This window comes from Phasianus colchicus, chromosome 1 (genome assembly GCF_987193195.1).
Source record: "Phasianus colchicus chromosome 1, bPhaCol1.hap1.1, whole genome shotgun sequence".
Lineage (NCBI taxonomy): Eukaryota > Metazoa > Chordata > Aves > Galliformes > Phasianidae > Phasianus > Phasianus colchicus.
In genome coordinates, this window is record NC_143436.1 from 105,951,592 (window position 1) to 105,977,517 (window position 25,926).

Genomic DNA, 25,926 nt, shown 5'->3' on the forward strand with positions numbered 1-25,926 from the left:
TGGCAGAGTATTTGGAGAATAGTGAAAGTAGAAAAGCCCTCTCAAGGCATCCATTTTCAGCTGGTCAAGATACTCGTTGTGGAATGCCTTCACAAAGCTGCCCTGGCATCAGGGAAAATGGCTGCCAGCGGCTGGAAAGTGCTGTGGAGCAATTGCAGAGCCTGAAAGCCATAGGGTCATGCTGTGTGGAAAGAATCATGCGGGCGATTGCCTCAAATGGAAGGATTCTATTTTATTCCCCATGCACTGTGCTATAAATGCAAACTATGCCCATTCTGGTCTGCAATACACTTGGCAGAGTTACTTTAAAGACCACCCTTCCCCAGGGTGTCTTGCCTGCTGTTGTTTCCCTCTGCTGCATGGCTCGCTGCATACTTTTTCATGAAGTTTATGATTATAGCTTTAATTGACAATGTCATGCCAATACATTTTAATTACTGTTTCAACAATATAATTAAGCATTGAGTTTACGCACGGTTGCAAGCAGAGTGCCTTGCTTAGCTGAAGTAATGAACTCTGGTAGTCATGAACTCGCTTATTGAAACAGTATGCAGCTTAGGATGCCATTATCTGAGCAATATTACCATTACTAGTATCATAATGGTTAAAAATTGTAGCAGAAGACAGAGATTTCAGACTCAAGTTACAACTGTTCTGCATATACCAGTTAGAAGAGTCACCAAGTTCTGTTTCAGAAAGCCTCTGTAAAACAATGAAATGGTTCCCAGTTCAGTTTGTGCACACATTGGCAAAAACATGCTCCCACAGGATAGTGAGAAGATGTGCAAACAGCTCTAGGGCCTGACCAGGAGGGAGAACCCAGGCTGGGATGGGACAAACGTCTCCATCACCAAAACAGCCAAACAGTGGTTGATAGAAAGCAACAATGAAATTCTGGCATCAAAACTCTTTCTGCCAAACTAGAAAGACTTTTTATCACAACAAACGTATAGTTTAATGTGATACTAGGTTTATATTACACTTCCATCTTAAAACAAAACAAAAAAAAAAAAAAGGTGGTTTTCTTCTTGTGAACATCAAGAAGAGGCTGGATTACAGTTTTGCTCTATCTCATCACTCACTCAGGTCTGGTGTTTTTCTGGTCATTTCCCTTTAGTTTTCTCCTTCTTACAAACAACATGTTCAAGGTCACCTAAGCACCTTTTACATAGGGTGTGTGTGATTTTATTCACCTTAGTTACCTCAGTTCTACCATCAGCGATGCAAAGAGCACAGGGAGTTTGACATAGCAGTAAAGGGAAATCTTGGCAGTAAATGCCTTCTTCATTCAGTGTGCTTAGGAAGAGAGCTTTGTCGATCTGTAACCTTTAGCAGTGATAAAAATGTCAGTGTTTGAGTTTAAAAATTAATGTGATGATGACAGGGCTACAAAATACTCAAAGAGAAATGGTTCAGCTGCTGAAAAATCTGAAGAAAGAACAGGAAAATTACCTCAATCCATGAAGATATTCCCAAGTATTTGTCTTCTGTGAACTGATGTCAAAACACCATTAACTGTTTAATTTACTATGGCAGTGTTAAAAAGCAGATGATTCCTGAAATTCCTAAAACTGTTCTAGCCAATATTTACTGAAATATTTGATAAATCTTCCTATCAAGGAACAACAGCAGGACAAACTCCCAGCATGTGCTGTAGCTGTTAATGCATATGCGAGGGATCTCTTATAAATCCTTCAACTGCAAGGACAGCAAAACAAGCAAACCTTCAGTTTGTAATCACAGTCCAACATGAGACATGAATCTGTAGGGAAATCAGGCTTCTAGAACTTCTGCTTTTTAGAAAGATTTAGGGGGGAAAAAAATAAAATAATAATAATAAAAAAAAACCCACAGTAACACAGGCCAGAGCTACGAATTTACCCAAAAGCTGCGCTGTGATTTGGAGCAATATCTAACAGCCAAGAGAGTAAAGCAAACAGGTTTCATGTGATGATCTATGAGTACTGTGTTTCCATTTGATTTTTTCCCAGCCATGTGTGTGTGAGTAGCAAGCAGGCAGAGAACCCTGAAGTTTATGTATTCTTTCTTGATGATGTCTTTTTTAAAAAAAACTAGAAGAGCTGAGGATAATTTGGGCTTTGTTTCCCATTCTGCCTGTTCTGAGGTGGAGAGGATGTTTTCAGTCTTGGGACACAACTACAATCTGTCATGATTGAGCAGATTTAATATTAGTCATGAGTGAGATCATGATTTGCGTACAGTAAGAGCTGTTATTTATGGTACAGTGAGCCACTGCAAGAGCTTGTGGGAAGCCATGACTAATTGTGTACAATCCCATCACTGCCAGGGCGGGATGAACTTTCTCTGTTATATAGGGCCAACACCAATAAGTTAACTCATGACCTCTTATCCTCTAATTCCTTTCTCCTTCTTCACATTCTCAGAAATTTAAACGAAAAAGTAAATCTCACAAAGTTCTGTACTCTGGCACTGGTATAGAAGCATGCAAACAACTGAAGCTTTCACATAGGCTGACCTTCGAGAACTAGGTTTGTTCAGTGGACCACAGAGAAATGCATGCCCAAGGCCAATCATTCTCAGCAGAACTATTCCTCTGAATGAAGGTTTCACAGTGTCTTTTGATTAGAAGAGTGAACTGGTGGAAAAGCAGTAAAAGCTCCATTTGGCATGGCTCACACACATGTGGAAGTCAGGCAGAATGTATCAGAATGAATGATTCAGATTACTGTCATTTTGATATTTGAAAGAGGGTTATAAGTGCACATAATTGGAATGTATACATTATTGCTGACTCTTTAAAGTAGAATTTGCAATAAAAACTGCAGCATTTCCATGTTACATTTGCTATGATGTGAAAGGATAGGTTTTCAATGATATATCCTTTCAGATCTTGTATTTTATAGTATCAGTGTTTTCTCAGTCAGTTTTCCCATATTAATGTAGAATACACTGGTATGTGCAAAAAAGTGCATAATGAAAGTGGAGGAAGCCTTAGTGATCCTAACTAAAATAATCCAAAAGTTAAATATCTGTGAAGCATTAATAAAACATCTATCTGCTAAATTATGAAAAGGAAAAAACGAAGGATAGGATGAGATTAAAAGATAGAGTAGGAAATGAAATTCCAATGTCATTATTTGAAGAAAGCAGCAATAACTATGCCAGTTAACAGAGTTTATGTTTACTGAAAAGTATAGGAAAAAAAGATGTCTCCAATGACCAATTCCCTCTGACAAGATTCTAAGTTCATTTTCTTTCATGCTTGGCTTTCTCTTGCTCAAAGCCACAGAGCAACTGACTCATGGTCCACGGTCCCCGAGGCCATGACAAGTAGCTTGTAGCTGGCTTGTGAAACCGTATCAAATGTCTTGTGTTTTTAAAGTAAAGTTCAACGTTAAGGGCATAGACTGCTCTGCTGGTCAAGTATAACTTGCGGTATGACTGCAGAACACTGGTCCAGAAGCTTTCAGGCACACTTTCAGTGTTTTGAGAACGCTATAAGCTTTAGATTCTTTCAGAAAAGTGGTGTTTGCTCGTTTCCTACTGGTTTTGCATTGGGACTTCACTGGGAAACTGTAACTGACAGGCAGTGCAGGTTGCAGCTCAGGATGGCTATGGGAGAGAACATTGGTTATGTAGCTCTTTGCAGAATATACCCCCAGGATCTTAGGTACATTATATTGTGTTTTCAAAGGGAAATGAGCTGAGCTAATTAGCATCTTTCAGCAAAAATATGTTCACAATCTCCTTTTTACCTTTTAACTGTATGCACTGTTAGTGGAAAAAAAGAAGTGCTTACATGCAACTAATACCAACTACTTTTCAACAAGTACTGAGGTACTGCACATTGGCAAAGAAAGGCTGACCTATTTCATCACATATTTCTCTCCATTTAGCCCTTAAGGAAAGTTAAATCTTATCACATTGCAATATATTAAAGTGATAGCAGTGTTGATGTGCAAATACCAAGAGATTTTCTAAAACATTATGTTTTAGACTGGATAACACCCTTAGGACAGTATTATAGCTATTTTGCAAAGCCCATTCAACACCTATGGCATAAGATGTGCTTAATACTGATACTAAAACTACGTCTTTGACTTACCTTGCAATGACAAAGAGGACACAACTGACTCCGAGGCAGGCTAGGAGAACATACATCCAAATATCAGGAGAAAGAGGGTTTAAAAAAGAGAAAACACCAGGGTTTGTGCCATTGGGCTTCCGGTACAAGATACTGATTCCCAGCGTCATGAAGGGCTTGGAAAAATCAATTACCTTCTCTCTTACATAAGTAATAGTGAGAGGAGCAACTGCCAGATCAGCTTTCTGAAAACACAAATGGGAAAATACTCGTTCTTTTTCATGTTTTTGTGCAAACACGTTACTATTCCTTCCATTTTTTCCTTGGAGTATTAAAAAAGAAGCTAAATTTGGCTATAAAACTGAAATGCAAGACAAAACTTAACAGTGCTAGGGTACTACTGGGTAGTAGTTTTTTACATTCTGATTGCTTTTTCTGTATGTGAGGGATCCTCATGGCTTCTGTATGTGGAAGGTCTGATCATGCTTGGGCACTTGGCCACTGGAGAGACCCTGTCCTTGGGAGCTCAGTTCCTGGGAGGGTGATGTTCACAGTTTGTCACAGGGCAGAGGCGTACTGTGAGTTCTGCCTTTGCCACAAGTGCTTGTAACCATGAGGTGGGCATAATCTGTGAGAACTCAGCACCCACTGACTCACTGCTCTTAGGGGTTTCCCTTAGCACCCAGCAACTGCCAGTTCTGATGTACTGCTGTGATTTCCTATTCTAATCAGAGCCAGACCAGTGGCTCAAAAATCTATAAACTAATGCAAACATTTCAAGTAGACTGGCTTCACATAAAACACTGCAGTTGAAAGGAGAATAAAGAGAGAATGATTCAATCTTACATGATCTATGAGTTCTTTGACCATCCCATTCCACTCTCCTTTGTCATTCTGGGCTCCATATTTACCATCAGAAACTAGTTTGACCTCATAGATGAAGCCCAAAATATTTGACAGCTCCTTTAGCAAATCCAGGCAGTAACCCTCGAATCTGTCATTTCCATACAAAGGCTTGTCAGACTTCTTGTACATAACGTAGGGATCTTCCTATACAAAAACACAGCAGGAATAGCAATATAAATGAGATTTTTTTCAGAATATATCAGTTTCTCTAAATTGTGTGAATATTTTATTAATGTATTGCAATTAGATGGATACTACTCATTTACTATGTCCATTAAAGACTACTCTAGGTATGTTAACAAAATTATGGAATCAATTAGTGATAAGCGTAAGGGCCCTAATTGTCAGTAGAACAGACCATTCATAGCTCCCATGGGCTTTAATTAAAGCAGCGCTTAGCAGCTTCAGAATTAGATTCAAGATCTGTACTCTACATGGTCCCACTCTGAGGAACAGGAAGGAATATTGAAGGAGAAGCCTGAAAAATGGAAACAGAGTCATAAGCAGAACCTAAAATCTGACACTCTTCAAGAAAAAAAGGATGCATCTTTACTGAAAAATCCTCTAACGTTTGGTATAGCTGTGAGCTGAACAGGCATTCAGAGGAGAAAAATAAAAACAGCATTGGTAGACTGCAAACTACTTTGTTTCTTTTCTTTCTAAAGGATTTTGGTTAGAAGAAGGTCTGGGGGAAAATGTTGCTGCAATTTAGTGTGGCAAAATGACCTCTGGCAATAGAAAAGAAGGATAGAGGGAGTTTCTGAGCTCTTCCCCTGAGGAGTTGGATGGGATAGTTGGGGGAAAAAAAGTGGCATAAATGACCACAGAGAAACTATGAGGCAGGGCAAATGACTGGAAAACATTTTCACATTTTCTATTTATCATAGTAAGGACATACTTCAATCAGTCTGTCCACTGTTTGTTGCTTTCTTTCATTCCTTTTCATTTAACTCTCAGTTAAAAAAAAAGAATGTACAAACAGTGGCTATAAAATTGAGCATTTATGTGTGTTAATTCTTTTGGGAAGAAAAGCATACAGCTTTCATTTCTGAAATACTGAAGAATTCTTTGGGGAAGAAAAGCATGCAGGGTTCATCTCTGAAATATTGAAGCAAGATAAACTGTTTTGAAGATAGAGGTATCCCAGAGTGGGGTATTTTGAGTCCACTGCATGGATGGATGACAACTTATGCTGGTTCTGAATCGACATCTGAAAATTTGCTTGAAAATGGAGTATTTTACCTGAATGTGTTTTAGTACAGAAGAAAGCAGCAGTGGAATGCAGGGCAGAGGTGTCACGGTGGCTGTGTAGAGCCCTGTGACATAACACCAGCCTTCAAACTGCACCACGAGTGGGGACTCCAGATCTGCCCACCAAGACTTACCAAAATGGTCGTGACAATCAGTGTCCGGTTAGCCAATGAGTCTGTGATGTTGGTTGATCTGTCCTTGTTGCTGTCTGTCATGTTAAGGCCACTGTAGGAGTTCCACACGCCAATCTACACAGAAGAGAGCAGGTGAAAGTCTGCCCAGTCACAGTGAGCAGGCTGAGTGAATGCAGCATTTCTCTAAATGCTCATGGCCTGGTCAGTGTGCATTGGCTCTAGTCACCACAGAAAGAGACAGCAGCAGTACAAGATGCTAGAGAAGGGATATAGCTGTAGATCTGCATAAGGCAGCAACATCGAATGGTTGATTGTCACATTTAGAAAACACAGGGAATGTACTGCTCTTTCAAAAGCACGTTGAACTTGATTCACTGTAAGACTATAAGGTATGTCAATACAGCTGTGTATTAGCCAATTTTCTACAAAGTGGAAAATGTTGACTTCCTTTCCTGCTAAAAAATGTCAAACGTCTATTTTTATGGATTTTTTACTTCTGTAAATGGTAGAGATGAAACATACATCCAGACCTCTGTCTTCCAATGCAAGAGATTAAAAGCTTGAATAAATATGTTGAAGCAGATTGATGGATGCAGTGGCCTTTTGCTTCTGTTATGCCTTCATCAAGTTTAGTAAAGATTATTCTGTTATTTACTGACTACTATACATGACAGAGCTAGCAAGGTAAAAACATCTCACCCCCTGAAAAGTGCTTGTTTAGCAAATATACGTGACCAAAGGAAAAACTGATTTTTAATTCCTTTCTAACTCTGGATACAGTGAAGTGGTATTTATTGTCTGATCTGAAGCCTAAAGGGAAAGACCTCCATTATTTCAGTGGATTTAGACTTCCACTTTATGCTGACAGAAATTGTAACCTTGGAGTTGATCTATTCAGATAAGTATTTACTTAACAAAAATGCAGTCTGAAAGCATCTTCAGATTTTTTACCTTTGTTTTATATATACAGTGTGGTTGAAGGCTGCTGTGAGCAAACCTCAGGCAAGGAGCTTGCTCAGCTTGGTTTGTATTTTGGACATTTGTGGAGAGCACCAGATAGATGGCTTGGGGGACTGACCTTGTTCATCCACTGAACCATTTGCACTGCTGTGCCACTCTGCCAGCATGTTTCAGCTCTACCCAGAAGAGATCAGCTTCTGGATTCTCCCTCCTGGGATTGCCCACAAAGCTGACAAGGAAGCCTAAGACACTATCCACTGACTTGTCCTGTGTAATGAAGGTCTATGCCCACCATCAGAAGCTCCATCATCAGAGCCAGGCAGGACTCTTTTTCTTTGATCCTTAACCGAAGTAGATAATGCTTCTCCTTTGTACCAAACCCAGCAGATTAATTTGCGTCTGCTGATTATCAATTTGGGTTAATACGTATATCATTTCATACAAACTTTGAGTTTGTGTCCCTGAGTGCCACTGCTCTTGTCTTTCATAAATATTTTTCTATAAAGGATGTTTGGGGATGGTCATGTTTTTGTTTTTGTTTTTGTTTTTGTTTTTCCCTTAAGTATTTTTAAAGCATTCCCTTTGTTTCCAAAATTAGATCATGTTGGGGAACTAATGTTGTATATTATGATAGTCTGCACCAGAAACATAGTAAATAACCAGTGCCCTTGAATTTGCACCAGGGTGCCTGAGTTAATCAAAAGCTCTTCTGCTTGTTGATACTGACTCGCTTTTATTGGCTGGCAGCAGGGAAGAGAACAACCATGAAGAACATGGAACAACACAGTCACAGTGCATACAAAATACACCAGGAGAACACTCTACATCTGAAAATAAGGATGACACCAGAGGTCAACCTTGTTTAGAGCAATGGAGGAGGTCGGAGGGGCACTGGAAGAATGAGGCCAAGGCAGTACATCACTATGGTGAATCCAGGAGATATATTGCAGTTTAGTGACAAGTTTGAGAGTTGTCATATGCCCTTCTCAGCAAATCTATGTTCTGAACCAATTGTAATTTGGTTTAAATAAATTCAGTATAACATGAAGTGCCTAGACTCAAAAGCCAGATTGGTTCAATACTGTTCTGCATGTCATGTAGGATGATCTATTCACCGCGAATGAGGGAAATTGAGTTCTTTTGCCTTTGCCCCATTGATTGATATTAAAACAAAGGTACTAAGTATGTCCTTTACAAGAACAAGAAAAGAGCACTGTGGGATATTTTACACTGTTCTACTCCGTAGTATTAAAAAACATGAAAACAAAACTGTTTTTAATTGTGTTTGTGGGAGAGGAATTAATAAGAGCTGTACAAAAGAAATAAAAAAAGATATAATTCTAAGTGTTATAAGAAATTTTCAACTTGTGAATCCAAAACACTCTAAGCACAGTAAATGCAATTGTAATCTTCTCCTTACAGAATGGTGACTTTGTGGTACAGGGAACTGTGGGTTGTACCTCCAGCAGGGAACGGCACATGGAGCTGGTCTCTGACTCCCGTTTTGGTGCCTTATCCACCAGGCAGAGACATCCTATGTCAAAAGGGAACTGAAATTTGTGAATTTACATCTTTTATAAACAAGCTTAGTTCAAATTTCCATATGTTAGGGAATGACAGCATCCACTTAATCATCTATATTATTTTCTGTAAGGAGTTAATAACACACTTGTCGAAATTTTGAGTCAATGGTGCTAGAACATTGCCTGCACAGTATGTGTTCTTGTGGGAGGCAAAAATACTCCTTGCATGTTAAAACAGTCCTGCTGCTGGTGCTCATAGACATTTGAAATGTTGTAAATTTACCACTCATGGTAAATCCCAGGTGAATCAGAAAGGATAACTGCTGAGAAAAGGACTGCTTCACTGAAGCCAGGAGTTCTACTTAAAGAAGGGAAAGGCTCAGTTTCCAAGAAATAAAATAGTTGTGAAAAAAAAGTTCCTGATGAAAAGTCTGACTCCTGCCAAGGTCTTTTGATTATTTAGAACTACAGTATTTCAAGGTTGGGCAAAACTTATTGTGCTACAACAATTCACATTCTCAGATTGACTGTTGTCTCTAAACTGCAATTTAATTTGAGAGTTACTGTCAAAACCCAAAGGATGAGTCTGAAGACACAACCCAAAGGTTTTTTGCATCACCTGTCTGTGTACAAACCTTCTTCCACACTTTATATAAATGATTAGAAACCTCGCCAGCAGCCTTGGTACAGAGAAAAATAAACAGAGCACTTCATTAAAAATGAAAAGAGAATGAGTCTGGAGAGCTGTGTGGGAGCAATTACATTTAAAGTCTCAATTAACCCACAGCAAGCATCACAGAGTCAAGCCAGCGTACCCAGAGCAAGGGACAACGCAGCCTCTAGCTGACATGAGCTGGTGATACTCACCTTGGGGATTTGCAGACACCTGCAGTAGCTGCCCATTACAGTGCTCATTGGGAAACCATGCTGGCTGGCCAAGAGCATGGCGAGACCATCCCATCTCTCTCTGGGAACCCACAGACCCTACTGTTCTCCAATATAGCCCCTGGCTGGCATTGCTATGTTTTGCATGGTAGCAGCAGCTATTTTAGAGCAAAGCCAAAAACATCCTTGGCTATTGGCTTCATTTTGGACTCAAGGAGTTCTCTCCACCGTACCCCTCTTCATCTTCAGTACAATTTGTAAGTGGTAAATAAGGGAAATAAGAACTGTTGACTTCAAATTTGCTTTTCTGAGGCATGCTTCCTTGAACTTCCTCAAAGAACATGAATTTTATTATTTGACCTTTTTTTATTTGAATGCAGAACCAGTTTCTGGAATTGTACTATGCAGAATTTTCTGTTTTCAAACAAAGATGGCATAGCTAATTTAGTCACCTGTTCAGCATAACTCATCATAAGTGGTTAGAGAGGTAAGGGCAGAACTACTGATCATGTTCAACAGCATGAAGATTTTTTACCATCTCAAAACTTTTTGAGGCTATTACTCCACCATCTGCTTTTCTCTCTCCCTCATGTCGCACCTTTTAAAAGCAGTACATGTAAGTCTGAGTTTTATGTATATATGTATATATACATACACGTATATATATAACCTTACCACTCTGTTACAGTGGCAGTGCGCACTTAGAATAATTCCTGACATTCAGTAGTAACATCACCAATTCAAAATCCCTATCCAATGCCTCAAAATGCAAGATACACATTTTAAAATAATTTTTAAAATCTTAGTAGCTCTGTTTAATGTCACAGTGTTTCTTTAACCCCAACTATAGGAGATTCAAGCTGAGGAAAATGGACTTTCCCATGCAACTGCCAAAGTAACTTTCTGTCATTGTTTTGCTTACCTTTTCTGTTCCTTCTTCCTTGAGACTAATGATGTCCAAATCAAAATCCTTCCGTAAGCCATCGGTTTTGTTGAAGGTTATGCGCCCTGTCAGGCCGTCCCACCGTGCCTGTGAAAACACAAAAACACTCTTCCATTTACCAGGAACTACTACTCTAAACCCACAACAAATATTGCATTTCGAATTAGATATGGCATTCAATCACTTCTAAATACTTTTTTTTTTAACTAGACTGTTTTGTTATTTTGATTTAGAATAGCATCTTCCATTTGTTCTTTCATCTAGCTTCTCTTCAATATGTTTTATATTTTACTAGCAGATACAAATTTGTGACAGTCTGCATATGTATTGTCCTGCATACAAAAAAGCAGTGAGAAAAAAAAAGTATGTATCACATGCACCCAATGACTGGGCAGTTTTGCACTGCATAAGAGAAATCAAAAAGTTTTGTCTGAGCTTCAAGTCTGAATGTCAAAGTAAAGCGGTCTAAAACCAGTAACATCCCTGGAGTGATGCTGTTTACTTCAGCCCAGGACCTTGAAAATTTTCCATGAGGAAGGATAATGACTGGCAACAAGTACTGAATGGGCTCCCCAGGAGGTCTTTCTTGAGGGAAGGTAGCTAACCATTCCAAATCACCACAGCTTTCTAAACACTTCAGTTCTGCTTTTCCTAGTCTCATGTGCTGGTTCTGCTGGTGCTGCTTCTGCTACTCTGGGCCTGGAAAACTGGATTTTTCCAGGAAGAGAAAATGAAAGAAGGACTTTTGTCATAATAGTTTGGTTTCTTGGGCAGGTTACAGGTGAAGAAGATGCAAGTTCCCAAGTAAGTAAATGAGGTGTATAATTCCTAATTGTGATTCCTGCCTGTTTGTCACAGGTGTTGATGGTATGAGGAGGATGGCTCTAAAAGCAGGCTTTCAGGAAAAACAATCCAGTCATAGAGAGCTAATAAAAAATTTGTAGTGCAATGTATGCACGAGTATTATGTATTTGAAGTATAGCATAGAAGCTGGTGTAGATAGTATTTTGCCTGTTGTATCATAGCTAAGTGAATTCATGCTTTCCTTATTTTAAACATTAGCAGCAGGAGTAAATTAAAGTAACAGATTTTTTACATCAGGCTATAAAGCCATGATGATTCTCTGCACTGAGTAATGCTTCTTCTTTGTGGCAGGATCAGTGTCCAGAACTAACTTAGAATCATAGAATATCCCAATTTGGAAGGGGCCCTCAAGGGTCATAAACTCCAGCTCTGGGCTCCACACACCACCACCCAAAAATTAGACCATATGTCTGAAAGCATTGTCTAGATGCTTCTTAAACTGTGGCACTTGGGGCCATGCCCACCACCCTCTGGTGAAGAACCCCCTCTTAACCTTCAATTTGACACTCTCCTGAACTTAAACAGTGGAAGCTTTCTGTATCTTGTAGGTTTTCCAGAATGCTCACTTTTTTTTTCAAATTAGATTTATCTGTTTCACATAATCCCTCTTCTTCCCCCAAAGCTAATGATTAACTACAGAAGAAAGAAACTGATGCATTTCAAACTGCAGATGATTTTCATAACCTATTTTTGGGAACTCCCACATTGGATTAAGTTCTTCAAAGAAAAGCTTATGATAAATGATGGCAGTTTCTTCATGTGCATCAGCTGTTTAATTCTTAAATTACAAGCTTTTCCTCTGCATATTGATATTTGCTTCATTTAATTTGTTGTAGACAGATGACATAATGAAAGATGCATTAAAAATCATCATATTAAGAAAACGATGTCTCTCCTTCACATTAAATCTAAATTCCAGCTCTGAGTCTGCAAGGTTTAATCTCAGAGGCTGTGCTATCACCATGTGTCCAGGCAAGTCTAGAATCTAGATTAATCTAGAATTTTGTGTAAATAAATTGGGATTTCTAAGTATGATTAAGCAATAAAAGAAAAATAAACTACAGTGGCAGTGATCTTTCTATGAGACTTTCCACACTATTGACATGGGAATATGTGAAAACTTCAGCTATAAGCAGTGAAACACTTGAGGGTATTGTATGCTGTTATAATAGACCTGGCATAGGAAAAAGACAGAGGAATGCATTTTGTTATATATCTCCTTTCTACTCTGCCTTTTTATTACTTTGACATGACCCCCATCTCCTATTCGTAAAGATGGAACATTTTTTTAAATATGATCTTTAGCTATCCATTCCTCCTCAGAGGGCAATTTGTTTCTGTGAAATGTTCACATTTATTGATTACATATCAGGTGCTCTGCTTCTCAGCTAACGTGATATGATCTTCAATAAAGGCATAAAGGAGAAAATACATTAGATTTGGAAATAGTATCAGGAGCCTAAATCTCAGTTCTGCATGGTAAAATGCCAGCTCACTTTTGAAAGAGGTGTTCTCCATTAAAAAAAAGAACTCAAAAGATGTTACAAGCTGCACAGGTGTATACTTAAGCTTCAAGGTAGCAGATAAGTGCACATAGTCTTTGTTTACCTTAAGTGTCACTTAGACCATTAAATAATCATTTGAATTATAAACAGGAATCAGGGACTCTTTCGCAGAGTTGACCTTCAATTCTGAAGGTGTTCTTCAGACCCTCTTTGTGAGACACAGGCTACATAAATTTTAAATTCCATATGAAATTCTCTTATAATCATATTTATTTTATTTACTCTAAATAAAACATTTGAGTTAGAGTCCAACAAGCATCATTTAATTTCTTACTTTAAGGCAGCTACGTCACATTTGTCTACAGCATGTCCAGACAGATGGGTGACGTTTCTTTCCTGATCAGAAACCAAAGATTTCATCAAGAACCAGAGAGAGGGATGAGCTAAGAACCTGCTGTCAATCCTGGGCCTTCTTCAGTCTATGACAGCACTTCCCAGTTTTTAATATGATTTGCGTCTTAAGGCACAATTGCTTCTTGCATGCCAAGAATCTGTAATGTATCAATTGCTCAGAAATCATATCCACGTCTAGGTTCCTGTCAGTTAAATCGAGTATATGAATGCCTATTAGTTATCATGTTCAGACAAACAGAATGGGCAGCATTTGCACAGTTCTCAGATGCAATTAACGGCTAGAAATGAAGCAGAACTTTTGGAATGGCCAGAAACTGCATGACTGTTGAACACAGCAGTGAGATTTCATGCTTTTATATGCAAGATTTATAGATGTTTTAATGTTTCTAGTGCCACTCTGTGTTAAATGTTACAGAATATAATAAAAGTTGAATCGGAACTTAATCAAGTAATTCATCAAAAGAAATTGCCTTTTTACACTCTGTCCTTGCTTTAATATTGTGAAACTGAGGGCACAATTTGACACTCTTACAGACAGAATGTATTTTTGATTTTTTTAGCATAACTTTGACTACAGCCTTCAGCTTAATTAAAAAATGTGATTTTCAGTCACTTTGTTTGTAACGTCCTTTGCTCGTCTTTGATCCTGTTTTTGCAAGGTTGCAAGCTGCCTCTGACAACAGAGCTGTGATGAGACGCTGCTCTGATTGTTCAGCAGTTTGGTTCACAGCAGTAGGGTACTGTGCTGTTTAAGTGAGACTCAAAATAAGATCTCACAGCCTCCAATACTGTATCTTATCAGATAACTATAGTTCCTACATAAGATGTAAATATTTGATAACTTCCTACTGTTTATTAAACAAAACAGGGAATTAGCCCAATATGTTAGCTAGTCAATAAGCAAACCATACAGAACCATCAGCTATTCAGACTCTTTGTTACCAAGTATAGAAAAGACAGTGGATAGAAGAAATTACATCTAAATTTCTTACAGCTAAATCTTTAGACTTCTCCAGAAGCTGTAATGTGCCTGAAAAGGCAAGCTACACAAAGAAACCAAATAACTAAAACTGAAACTTTCTATTTAGAAGATTAAGATTATGGGTAAAATACAAAATGACATCTGGATTTAAATGTATAAATCACAGTATTGGTTTCTATATAAATATACAGATGGAAAATTACAACAAATGGAAAACTAATGTGACTCGACTTTTAAGAGCAAACACTCCAGAAGCTTGCAATCTATTCACACAACCATCATACGGTCTTTATATCAATTTCCGCTTCATCATCATGAGTCAATTACTATATTTCAACAAAAGCCAATCGATGGCTCAATCACAAAATCATTTCCAAACTCCCTAAGTTAAAACAACAGGTGCATTTCAGGTTCTGTTTATTTTATCTCCAATAGACCTCACAGATTTTCCGATTTCTGTTACCCAGATATAACTAGATCAGTAAATCATAATGCCTAGTGTATACGATGCATGGCTAGAATAAATATTCCTTTTTATGATATATCCATAATGGGATATAGACAGTTTTGCCAATGCTGTATTGCAGTACCCAGTAATATCAATCTTTCTCAGACAAATTGATTACCTTTTTGTGATCTTGTTTTTTCCTACTCAATAGATGTGTATCCAAACATTTTAGTTAAGTCTTTATCTCTCTGTGACATATTTACTTTTACCGAGCTCAGTGTTGAAGTGATAGATATCGGTTAATTTATTTCACATGCAATTCAGATTAGAGAATTTTATTTTTTTCAAGGCCATTTAAAAAGTGTTTGAAGTGACCTGGCAATACAGAAGTGCACAATCTTATTCTAATTCTTAAAAATATCATGTTTAATCATGTTTCATAATGTGCATACATTTCCACTTTCCAATTTCCATTTAATATTCCACTTATTCCAATGACCTGTGAAAGCAAACAGTTTTTCTGAAGCAGTTCTTTGAACCTTTAATTGTAATTAATCAAGCAACTTCTTTACAGTTCCAAACTCAAGTTTTAGCTTTTTAATACAATCTAACTTCCAGTTTAATAATTCCCACTGTTCAGAAAATAAGATTCCTCCCCATTTTGAAGGCATGTCTGGAACTAAAGTTAGCAGAAAGCATCTCAGGCACACATAGGCACCCTTCATATACAAACAAAACTGTGATTATAACTTAACAAATTTTAAAAAGATATAGACAAAAGGAGGAGTTGATAAAATTTCTGAGTGAAAATCTATCTTAGAGTGGTATTATTGAGGAAAATCAACTGTTCTGTTGCTCAGATCCAAGGAACTAAGTACAAACTTGGTTTGTACTAGGTATTCTGACACTTTGCATCTACCAGTAACTTGAAAGTATAGTAAGTAGAAGATAAGTAATACCTTGTCTGAACACTGTGCTCACATATAAATGTGGTGTTAAATGACAGCTTTCTTTTAAAAGCACTACTTTTAATTTCTCAAATACTTTATTATTTCTCAAGTAATTGACTTGAGACATTCTCACAGTAGATGATGACCCTTTCTTTCTTCTTTTCTTTTTTCATTTCCTCTGTAATTTGAGCATTTTGATAGCTTATCTTAAAGGCATGCAAACAGTAGAATTTCTCCATGTAGTTAATGGGACTTTGCAACTGTATTTGTTTCATTGGACTCTTCACTGTTGGAGAAGCCCAGTAAAAGGAATGGATATTATCCTATCTACTCAGTTTTTTAACAGGATTACTTTTGGTAGATTGTTTTACTGAGCAACCTACAGCTAGCCTAGAATGATAAATAATTGAACTGCATTTTTAAATGCTGATTGCATTTTCCAAGATTTTTTTTTTTAAATTTTTGGTGTTATTCTGTGTATACTTATTATTAGAACTTACTAGGCAAAATTCAGCATGTACTTCTGATTTATTGAAAATTTCTAGACAACTGCAGTTACAAAGTAAAAGGTATTAACTTACCATTATCAAGTAATTTTTTATAAAAGAGTAACAACTTATTGGCAATCATCTGACCTGGAATTTAGGAAGACAGTATGTTTATTTTCAACTCTCCAAATCATGTTTACTCCTGTATCGTTATACAGTGGCAGAGACATTCTAGTCTGTACCTCTACGTCTTCCAAAATGACTGCATTGTGTGTTTGGACTGAAATTAAGAAATTCATTTAACTTATCTACTGGTCTACTGAAACAAAGTTCTTGAAAACAAATTAGTCCTGTCTTGTAGAGAGACTTTACAGTATAATTTGTGTTAGCCACCACCTTATTAGAACATTTCACCTCAGATAAACATTATTAGTATACAGTGAATGAGAGTGAAGCTGCCCCTGTGAGTACTGCAGTGACACAATTTTTCAGTTACAGCATTCCTCAAATTTGACTGATAGTAGGGGTGCTACGACCCAAGCGCGAGATCCTCCACTTGGACTTGTTGAACCTTATGAGTTTCTCTTGGGCCCATTGCTTGAGCCTGTCTAGGTCTCTCTGGATGGCATCCAGCCTCTTGGATGTGTCAACAACACCAAACAGCTTGGTGTCGTCTGCAAACTTGCAGTCTCAATCCTACTCTGGGGGAGTGTTGCCATTCTCTGAGGAACACACTTGTCATTGATCTCCATCCAAACACTGAGCCATTGACCACTACTCTCTGGGTACAATCTGATAGCCAGTTTCTCATCCATCAAATAGTCCACCTGTCAGATCCATATCTTTCCAATTTGGAGAGAATGACATTATGGGGGACCATGTCAAAGGCCATAATGAAATCCAGATAGATGACATCAGTGTCTCTTCCCTTGTCCACTGACAAGGGAACATTATCATTAACATTATTATTACATTATCATAAAAAGCAACAAGGTTGGTGATAAAAGCAACAAGGTTGATGGTTTACAGAATCATTATTGACAGTTAATGCACTTATACTGAGATCATGAATTGTATCACGTGATAGCAAAGAATAAGACAGTGAGTGAGCTCTTTTACTCACGTAGCTCTAAACTTTTACTTCTTGACTACACAATCAGGTATCTGAGCAGTTTGTAAAATTTCTCATGTAGCTTCATGCTCTCAATACCACAATTCACTTTTCTGCAGATAAACTGCCCAATCAAAATGCTAGTGACCAAAGAAAACTTTCTTTAAATTCTCCTTTCATTTGTTTCCTTTTGGAAGAAAAAGTTCCTGCTTTGTTAGAATAGCAGAGACAGTTCATAGATTTAAGAGATAGTGCTATTGCTTCTAGTTGCAGAGGAAATCATGATAAATGTGCTCTGAGCCACACATGAACTTATCAGCTCTTACAATTAATCCTCTTATTAAAGAAGATTCTCAAGGATTAAGGAATACAGTGAATTAGTGTATGACTTTGCCATTATCCTGGTCCAAATCCAGCCTAACAGCAGCAATAAAAGTAGTTTCAGCATTCACCACTGCAGGGTGAAATTCATGATGTGCCAGAGTCTTTTTGCTCAGAAGAGTAAACGGCATTGAAATGGAAAAGAGGCAGTGTGGGAAGGCTTGTTCTTAGGAAGGAGTTTAGGCAGCTATTATAAGACTGAGCAGATCCCTGTCTAGAAACAAGAGATAAATGGTAGATGAATAGAGACAAGGGATTTCTTACGAAAAAAAAAGGTTTCTATGAACTGTTCAAGAACTTGTTTCTAGTGCAGTGGCTGAGCTTAATGACTTTCAGGTAGTCACATGAAAACCTTTTGGTATGATATATTTGACAAACAAACTGAATACTTGACGATGATAGAGTAGTTGGATTCATTTCAGAATCTAAGTTTGAAATGCCTTTGAGTTCCATTAAAGCTTACACTTACCAAATACTTTATAACAATACCAGATGTGAGGGAGTGAGAGTGAAGAATCGGAAGGGAAGGTTAAATCTTGCATTCCTAGGAGGAGCAGTGTTTATTTTGCACTGCACAAATGTGACTGCCACTAAAGTGGCTATGTGATTTACTGTTGACTCTGAGCATGAAAAACAACTTTGCACTATTGTGATAACAGGGGATAGGACTTCATTGTAACAGGTACTGATTGTACAGGTGAGGCAGTATGGGGAGATCCTGTTCCACATAGCTAACAGCCTGAACACATTAACTAGACAAGAGCTATTATGCATCTTTTACAGAAGGGAATCACAGCCTTTCCACCTACAGAACTTCTTCATCTAGATTTCAGGCCCTGTCACTTTTGTTTTAGACTGGTTTGATAGCTACACGTGTAGACAGTGAATAGCCTGATCATGTCAGTGACTTGGAAATATCCACAAAGCAATGGTCTGGTTTCCTGTCTCTGTTAACTGAGACGAAGTTACTGGAGCTGGCTGAAAATGATTTGCTCATGGTTGCAGAGAATCCATGGCAGAACTAGAAACCAAAGTCAGAGCTTTAGTGTTCCCACCCAACATCTTGTGTGGGAAACATCCTCCCTGTCCATGCTGTTGTCTTATTACACTGATATTGACTCACTGAACAACAGAGAGCCCATTGAGACTTCACATGATGCAAAGCACAGTGTCATTTCCACCCAAGATAACAGAACCAGAGCAATGGAATATATGTGAATGAGTGAGTAGGAGGCTGTGTCCTTGATGAACACATTGTTTCAATAAGAGTACACTGCTCTGAAATCTAAACCATCTGCATTTAACAGTTATCTTGCAAGGTCTTTGGTGTAAAGGCTGTTCACGATGCATTGCTCAATGGTGCAATGGCTAGGGCTCTTGGGAGCTTTTCCAGTGCAAATAAGTTTGGGCCATGTGCTAAAACTTAAATGGAAATATCAGTGTGGGAAAAATGATGAGCATTTCTAGTAGGCTAGAACATATAAAATATGTTCCAAAAAAATTGATTTTGTGTAGTAAATATAAAAAAGATCTTCACCTATTTAGATAAAAACAGTTTATAGTAATTCTTGCCCACTTTTTAAACAAGTCTACTTTCTAGGCAAACCTTGAGAAAGTAAAAATTGAGTGGAAGAGAATATACATTATCTTTTTGCCAGATTTAATTCTAGGCATCATAGTATCAGAGACTTGCTGATAATTTCTATCTATCTCTTACTATGCAAGTTCCAGAACTATTATTTTGATATTTATATGTGCATAGATAATTGCACTTTAAAATTTTATTTCAGAATATAAATGTCTGTTGGCATTAACCTCAGCCATACATTATCTTCATGGAAGAAGGTACTACCAAAAGAAGATTGCATGCAGTTTTTGATCCAGAACACAGATGTAATGCTCTTACTGCTGGTCTCTACTAACCTGCCATGCTGACATATTTGGTCATCAATAAACAGAAACTGAAGCGTAGATATATATACTTCAGATTTTTTGTTTAAATCTTTGAGATTTGTGAGTGTGATTCTCTTTGAGGGGAATAAAGTTACTGAAGATAAAGTCTGCATCCATATTTTCTGAAATTCTTCTCTATTCTGTTGTTCTTTTAGTTGCTTCTGAGATCGAGTGAGGGGAGCTCACATTGGTTTACAAGATAATTGAATAAAAATCAGTAGACAAATGTTATTCTGGAACTTAACTCATGATTTAAAGGGGACATGATTAGAGAATCTGATCATCTAATTATGAAAAATTGTTTTATGTTTACGCACATTTTCCTTTCAGGAAGGGTGGAATCAGTCCTTCTCTTTTATTCCCTCTCTGATGAGAGATAATGACCTAACTTTTCTTTCTGGACGTGAGCAAGATCTGCTCTCTGTAAATGCTTCTGCAAGGGCTAAAATATTACAATATCATTTAGATATCAATGACATTAGGTCATTGAGAAAGACAAGTTTCTGACAAGGATTTACTTTTCATTAAAAAGATTTTATGAGCTACTGTAGAAAAATCTTGATCCCAGACAGTGTATTTTATGTATAAAATCCTCCTTTATGAGAACTAGTTGATGACCTCTTTGACCTCAAAGTTGTCCTCAGATTGAAGGAACTTTAGGCAGGATTGCTTTTCCATGCAGGTTGGTAAATGGTTCCTATAATCAGCATTAGCTCATGAGATCTTTAGAGAATAGAAGATTACTCTTTCTGTCACTGTAATTGATTATTTTCTAGCTTCAGACATTATTTTTCTTTTGCTTTTCTCACATAGGTCTACTGGTAGTGCAGTAAGTCTTGGCAATTAGGAAAAACAGGCAGTTATTCTTATACTGCTTTTACCTGGTACACCTGAAGTCATTAGGCCAATGGAAGAGTATTCACACACTACGGTACAACACAATTTGGTTTTATATACTCTGAAAATTCAGAAACTAACTCCAATGAGCTTGCATTCAAAATGGCATAAACCAGATGACGTATTGTCACAGAATATCCACCTTCCCATTGCTTTCTGGAAGAAGCTCTCTCTCCTTTTTAAGGACCAGGCACAGCATATGACTTTGACTTCCCAACAGGATAGTGACAAGCTTCAAAAATTTAATTTGCCCTCTGGAGAGAGAAGAGGCTTTCCACCTTATCTTCTATTTATGTCTAATATGGTTCTAAGGTCTTTTCAGTTACCAATAATCTGGCATTTTATAGATGGGCTCATAAGAAATGCAGTCATCTCACTTGTTTTATCACCACTAAGATACAATGCAAAGAAACCAAAATACACTAGGAAGCTACTGAAGATCTCACCAAGCTCTAACACCTGCAGTACTCATTGCATGCAGCCTCTTTGTCTGAATGTTATTCTCTGAGACCAGCATGTCTTCAGAGCAGCCTGTAAAATGGCTTCACATATTGCCAGTACCATATTACAATCTAGTATAATTAAACTGTATTTATGTGGGCACAAACCATTCTTTCTGCTTGCTCGACTTTTTCTCTCCATGCCTTTCCATGCATCCATTCGATTCATAATTTATACAGTTCATCCCTCCTTGCTGAGCAAATCAGATCCTAACGTGAGTGACATCTAATCATATTTGCTATTTAGTTTCCAATACCTGCTATAGCCTTCAAGGGAAATATAATACTGTCTTATTAAACCTTATCATGCAATTTTAATAACCACTTTTTTTTTTTCTTTGCTAGAGGAGAAACAGGAAGATAAGACCCTTGCTGTGTTTAAATCAGTGTTTTAGTGACCACAAAAGACACTATCTGCACAACAATCACTAATTAGCTCGCATATCTCACTCCATACAAGAGAAAGCAGCTGTACATGATAAATGGGAACTGTATAACTGCTTAACAATAAATTCTGAATAGAATCTGCAGAGATACATCTAGAATTTCTGGCAATTCAGGACCCTTAAGCTATGTGATCAACATCACCCAAAATAGGTGATATAGAATTATGCAAGTGCGTTCACTGATTACAAAGTCTTTTGCTAACTTTCAGTATCATTGTAATTCTTTTAAAAATGCACCAGAAATTATATGGCATAGAATCATCAAGGTTGGAAAAGACCTGTTAGATCACCCAGTCCAAACATGAATCAATCACCACTGTGCTCACTAACCATGTCCCTCAAGGAGTAGCACTGCTACCTCATTTTGCTAGAAGTCAAGAAGTACACGATCAAAAGGTTCCCATTCAGATTAAATCAGAAGGGGGGGAAGTTCATCCTCTGAGGTCATTTTCTTGTCTCCTACTGATTCTGCTTATAGCCCTACCACTTCTTCCCCAAAGCAGGAGCTGGATGTAATATAGCTGAGATCAGTGAGAGTAGAAAGAGTCAGTGCTGTTTTCTGTGAGCCTTCCCACAATTGAGTCACTGCTGGGAAATATTTCAAAGCTTCCTTGATTCTAAAAGTCAAGTGCTCTTCAGTACTAGGGTGACTCTTGTCTTTTCCTTATATTTTGAAGAAGTTTTTAGGGAAACCTTAAAATCCATAGAACTGTGTTAATAAGTATCACTTATGTGTGTTGGTGAATCACTATGTTGTAGACTGACTATGGCAACTTGCTTGGGTATGGAGGAGGTGACAATAGTTCTTGTACACGTCCTGAAGTCATCACACCTTCCCTTTCAGCTTGTTCCTAAGATATTCCTGGATTCAGCTGTATGCCCTGATGTGCTGCCACTACTTTACCTTGTACCTCAATATACAGGTACTGTTCCACCTTCTCAAGAACTAATGAGTTCAGCTTTAAAGGAATTTCATTATCATGAATCAAAATTGGGGGAAATGGTGAAGTATACTTAGGGAGCTACACATAATTTATAATTTTCACTTTCATGCTCTGCCTTAAAGGATAAGCTTCCTTTTGAGATTCAGAATACAAACTGGTTTTTGGAAATGTGAGGACATTTCAGCTAAAACATGTATTTTTCGAATATTTATGAATCAAGATATCCCAGTGATGAAATCTTATGAGATAGTGCATAACCTCATGAAGCAATTTGCTTCTTTAGAAATAGTGATTGCAGTATTTTCTGAATGTTATATTACTCAGTGATTCATCAAACAATCTGTAAAACAATCAATTTAAAGTGGTGAACTTTCATTTTTTGGAATGCTTGCTCATTTTAGAAGTTATAAAAATCCATAATTATCCAAGCAAAACCCATGGGAAGTCTTGTGCCTTAGCCTGAGATTTTATCACACTCAGGGCTTAGCAGTTCATGTTTCCCAAAGACCAGATAAAGTTGCAACCACAACACAGCCTTTGTGCCTGTAAAAACACAACCTTGTGTCTGTAAATCAATGTTTCTTCTCTGGGAAAGTGAGGAAAAACTGGGTGCCAGAAATCAAAATACAACATATGACAAAGACCAGGAAGTAATAACACAAGCCAGAACAGTAAAGAACAGAGGAAGGATTATGCTGGCCATGAGCAGAAGGTCTACACTTACCTCTTTTATCAGATTCATAAATCTGGGTCCAAAACGCCACGGCTTGTGTCTGTGACACTGCAGGGAGCTGACAGTCATTTGAGAGGCACGCTGGGAGGCCACTGCTACCATGTAAACTGCATCGTACATCAGAGCTGCCTCAGTCTACACGAAAAAAAAACATAACACAGAAGGGCTTTTTTTAAATATACCTCCTTTTACCTGGCTTCAATACTGAGAAGCAATACCCTAGGCTGGTGATAAGGAAGAATCCACTGCTTCCTTCCTGGGCTCTCCTTGGAAGCCTGTTGCTAATGCTGATGGATTTGTTTGGTTTTGCTTTGCTTTCAATGTAAATTACTTTTTCATATTATTTTCAGGAGGACACTGGGAAGAAAATGCAGGAAGGAGTTTGCTTGCAACAGCATGATATGGAGAGGAGTGTTAATGAGCCACTAGTTGTGCAGCAACACAGATCCTGTCTTTCCAGGGAAATCAGTCCCACTGACACCAGATAAGTATCTTAAAGGTATTTGCTGTTTCTAAGTATCTGACTGCCTTCAGGTATCTTGGCTGTTGACACTAATGGGTACAATGGCTCCACTGAGCTCCGGCTATGGCAATTCCCCTGCCGTACTCCCATGCCACCTTAGAGAAAGGTGACTTGTCTTTTTGAGGTACCTTAGTGATAAAGGTGAATTTCTACATCTAAGTTCTAGTTGTCTAAGATAGTCATTACCTCTATGACGCTGAAATCTCACTAAAATTGCTGGATGCTTGTTGTGCATCGTTATTTCTTCTGAGAATTGACTTACTGGTTTAAAACCATATCCAGTAAGCCCCAGACTGATATTGCACAGTCTATAAATCTTTACCAGAGGTTTTTTTTTAAGAAAAATCTTCTCCCACATTGTACTTTGTTGATTTGGTGCTTGAGATAGGACTGTCTGTGTTTCCCGTAACACATAGGATTGTGGTAAAAATGAATTACTAATAGTTCTTCAAAAGCTACTGAATAATTAAGAAAGGGCCTTTAAAAAGGCAGATGAGAAAAGCTGGACATGTTTATATGAACTGCAAAGTCACACCATTTTTTATTCCTTTCCTGTGCTACTCCCTTGGGAAATTAATAGATTTGATTCTTTGTTTCATTTACCTAAGTACATTACAACAGCATCATTCTTACCAGCATTTGATTTCCAGCAAAAAACTCCATTGTGATCTGAATTTATCAACTAATCTTAATGTACTGCAGATGAGGAATTGCTCTTGACACACTAGTCAGGATCTGAACAAAACAATGCTCTCACAGCTCAAGCAAATTGAAAATGTTATAAGTGGCAAGGCAAGCAGGAATAGACAACAACATCTGTTCTTAGTGTCAAGAGTCTTAAAACAAATACTTGTTCCAAACAGACCCACTGACTAAAGGCCTGATCCCAAACCCCTCCAATTCAGTGGAAAGATTCACATTAATCTCAAGTCAATGGGCTTGAGTACAGCTCTTTTTATTAGACCAGAGACATGTGCATTCAGGATTGAATTTTTGATTGGTGCTGATGTCCCTGTTGGTCTATGTCCAAGGCTTAGAGGCTCTAGAAGTACTTAGTGAAAATGTTTCAGTGCACACCTTGCTTTGCATTCCTAGTTGGGACCACCAAAGTTGTTACTTAACATGATGCTTCCCACGCGTTAAGTATGTTGGGCAGTACTGCCCAACCTGGCAGTTTGGATCTTGTGTTTGTGCAACTTACTACTCATCCATCCCACCTTGCAGCAACTGGGAGGTTACACTGCTGCTTCTTGTCATTTGTTTCTCTTTGTCCTTGTTATGTTTTAGCGCTTGGGGTAGCATTGAGAAACAAAGAGTCACTTCATTTTCCTAAGAAAAGTGCCTAAATGTTGATACCTGTTCTTATGCATAAGAAGAAGAGGTCCAAGAACTAGTCTTGGAATTTGTCTTTCTGATTTTGATTCTGTTTAAATTATTGCAAAGAAACTCAAAGATCTACTTAGAACAAATACATCTCTGTGTGCAATTTGTGCATAAAATGGGATGTGAGCTCAAAACTGCCTTGGTTATGCTCTGCTCATCTCCCACAATCTGTGATCAGGGCAAAAATTACAGCATGAAAGGATAAATCCTGAATTAACAATAGGATATATAATCCTCATCTCCTTGTAATGTGCAGCTTGTCATAGCCTTATTGTCTAATGAAACATAGCAGTACTGCAGCTCTCTATCAAACTGAATAAGCAGAACTTATTATGAATACTTAAACACTCAGAGATAACTAGGAAGATGCTTTTCCTGGTGTTCATGCTGTTTCAGAGTATCAAGGACACTAAGATATTAGAGAGATGAAAAGGAGGGGATGAGAGTTTAGTAAAGACTTAGGTTTTCCTAAAATCCTAGTTTTTCTCCTGCTTCTGGGAACACAGTTACACTGCAGAAACAAGATATATAATGAATTTCTCTTCAGGGGTTAGAATGCTTCAGAATTTCCCCTGCAATCATCTGCAATAAAGCCTACTTTGTATCACCTCTACCACCTCTATCCAATACAAGACATATTTACACCGCAAAAAAATGGCAGCCCTCTACCCTGCAAAACTGAATGGAGTCATATGGTCTGTCTGATTGCTCCTATTCTTTCCTTTCGTTCTTAAGG

General features: G+C 37.9%; 1 protein-coding gene across 4 annotated transcripts in view; it reads right to left on the reverse strand.

Moving 5' to 3' along the window:
• Window positions 1–25,926, reverse strand: part of GRIK1 (glutamate ionotropic receptor kainate type subunit 1) — a 157,600-nt gene that overhangs the window by 24,799 nt on the left and 106,875 nt on the right. For 2 of the 4 annotated variants that reach the window (XM_090121705.1, XM_090121708.1), the window contains exons 7-12: window positions 23,276–23,419; window positions 10,648–10,755; window positions 9,476–9,520; window positions 6,358–6,471; window positions 4,913–5,116; window positions 4,088–4,311 (exon numbers count right to left, since the gene is read on the reverse strand). In XM_090121705.1, the coding sequence (XP_089977831.1) occupies window positions 4,088–4,311; window positions 4,913–5,116; window positions 6,358–6,471; window positions 9,476–9,520; window positions 10,648–10,755; window positions 23,276–23,419 (839 nt within the window). The remainder of the gene's footprint in view (window positions 1–4,087; window positions 4,312–4,912; window positions 5,117–6,357; window positions 6,472–9,475; window positions 9,521–10,647; window positions 10,756–23,275; window positions 23,420–25,926) is intronic. The other 2 variants (XM_090121689.1, XM_090121697.1) reach the window with 1 other exon arrangement.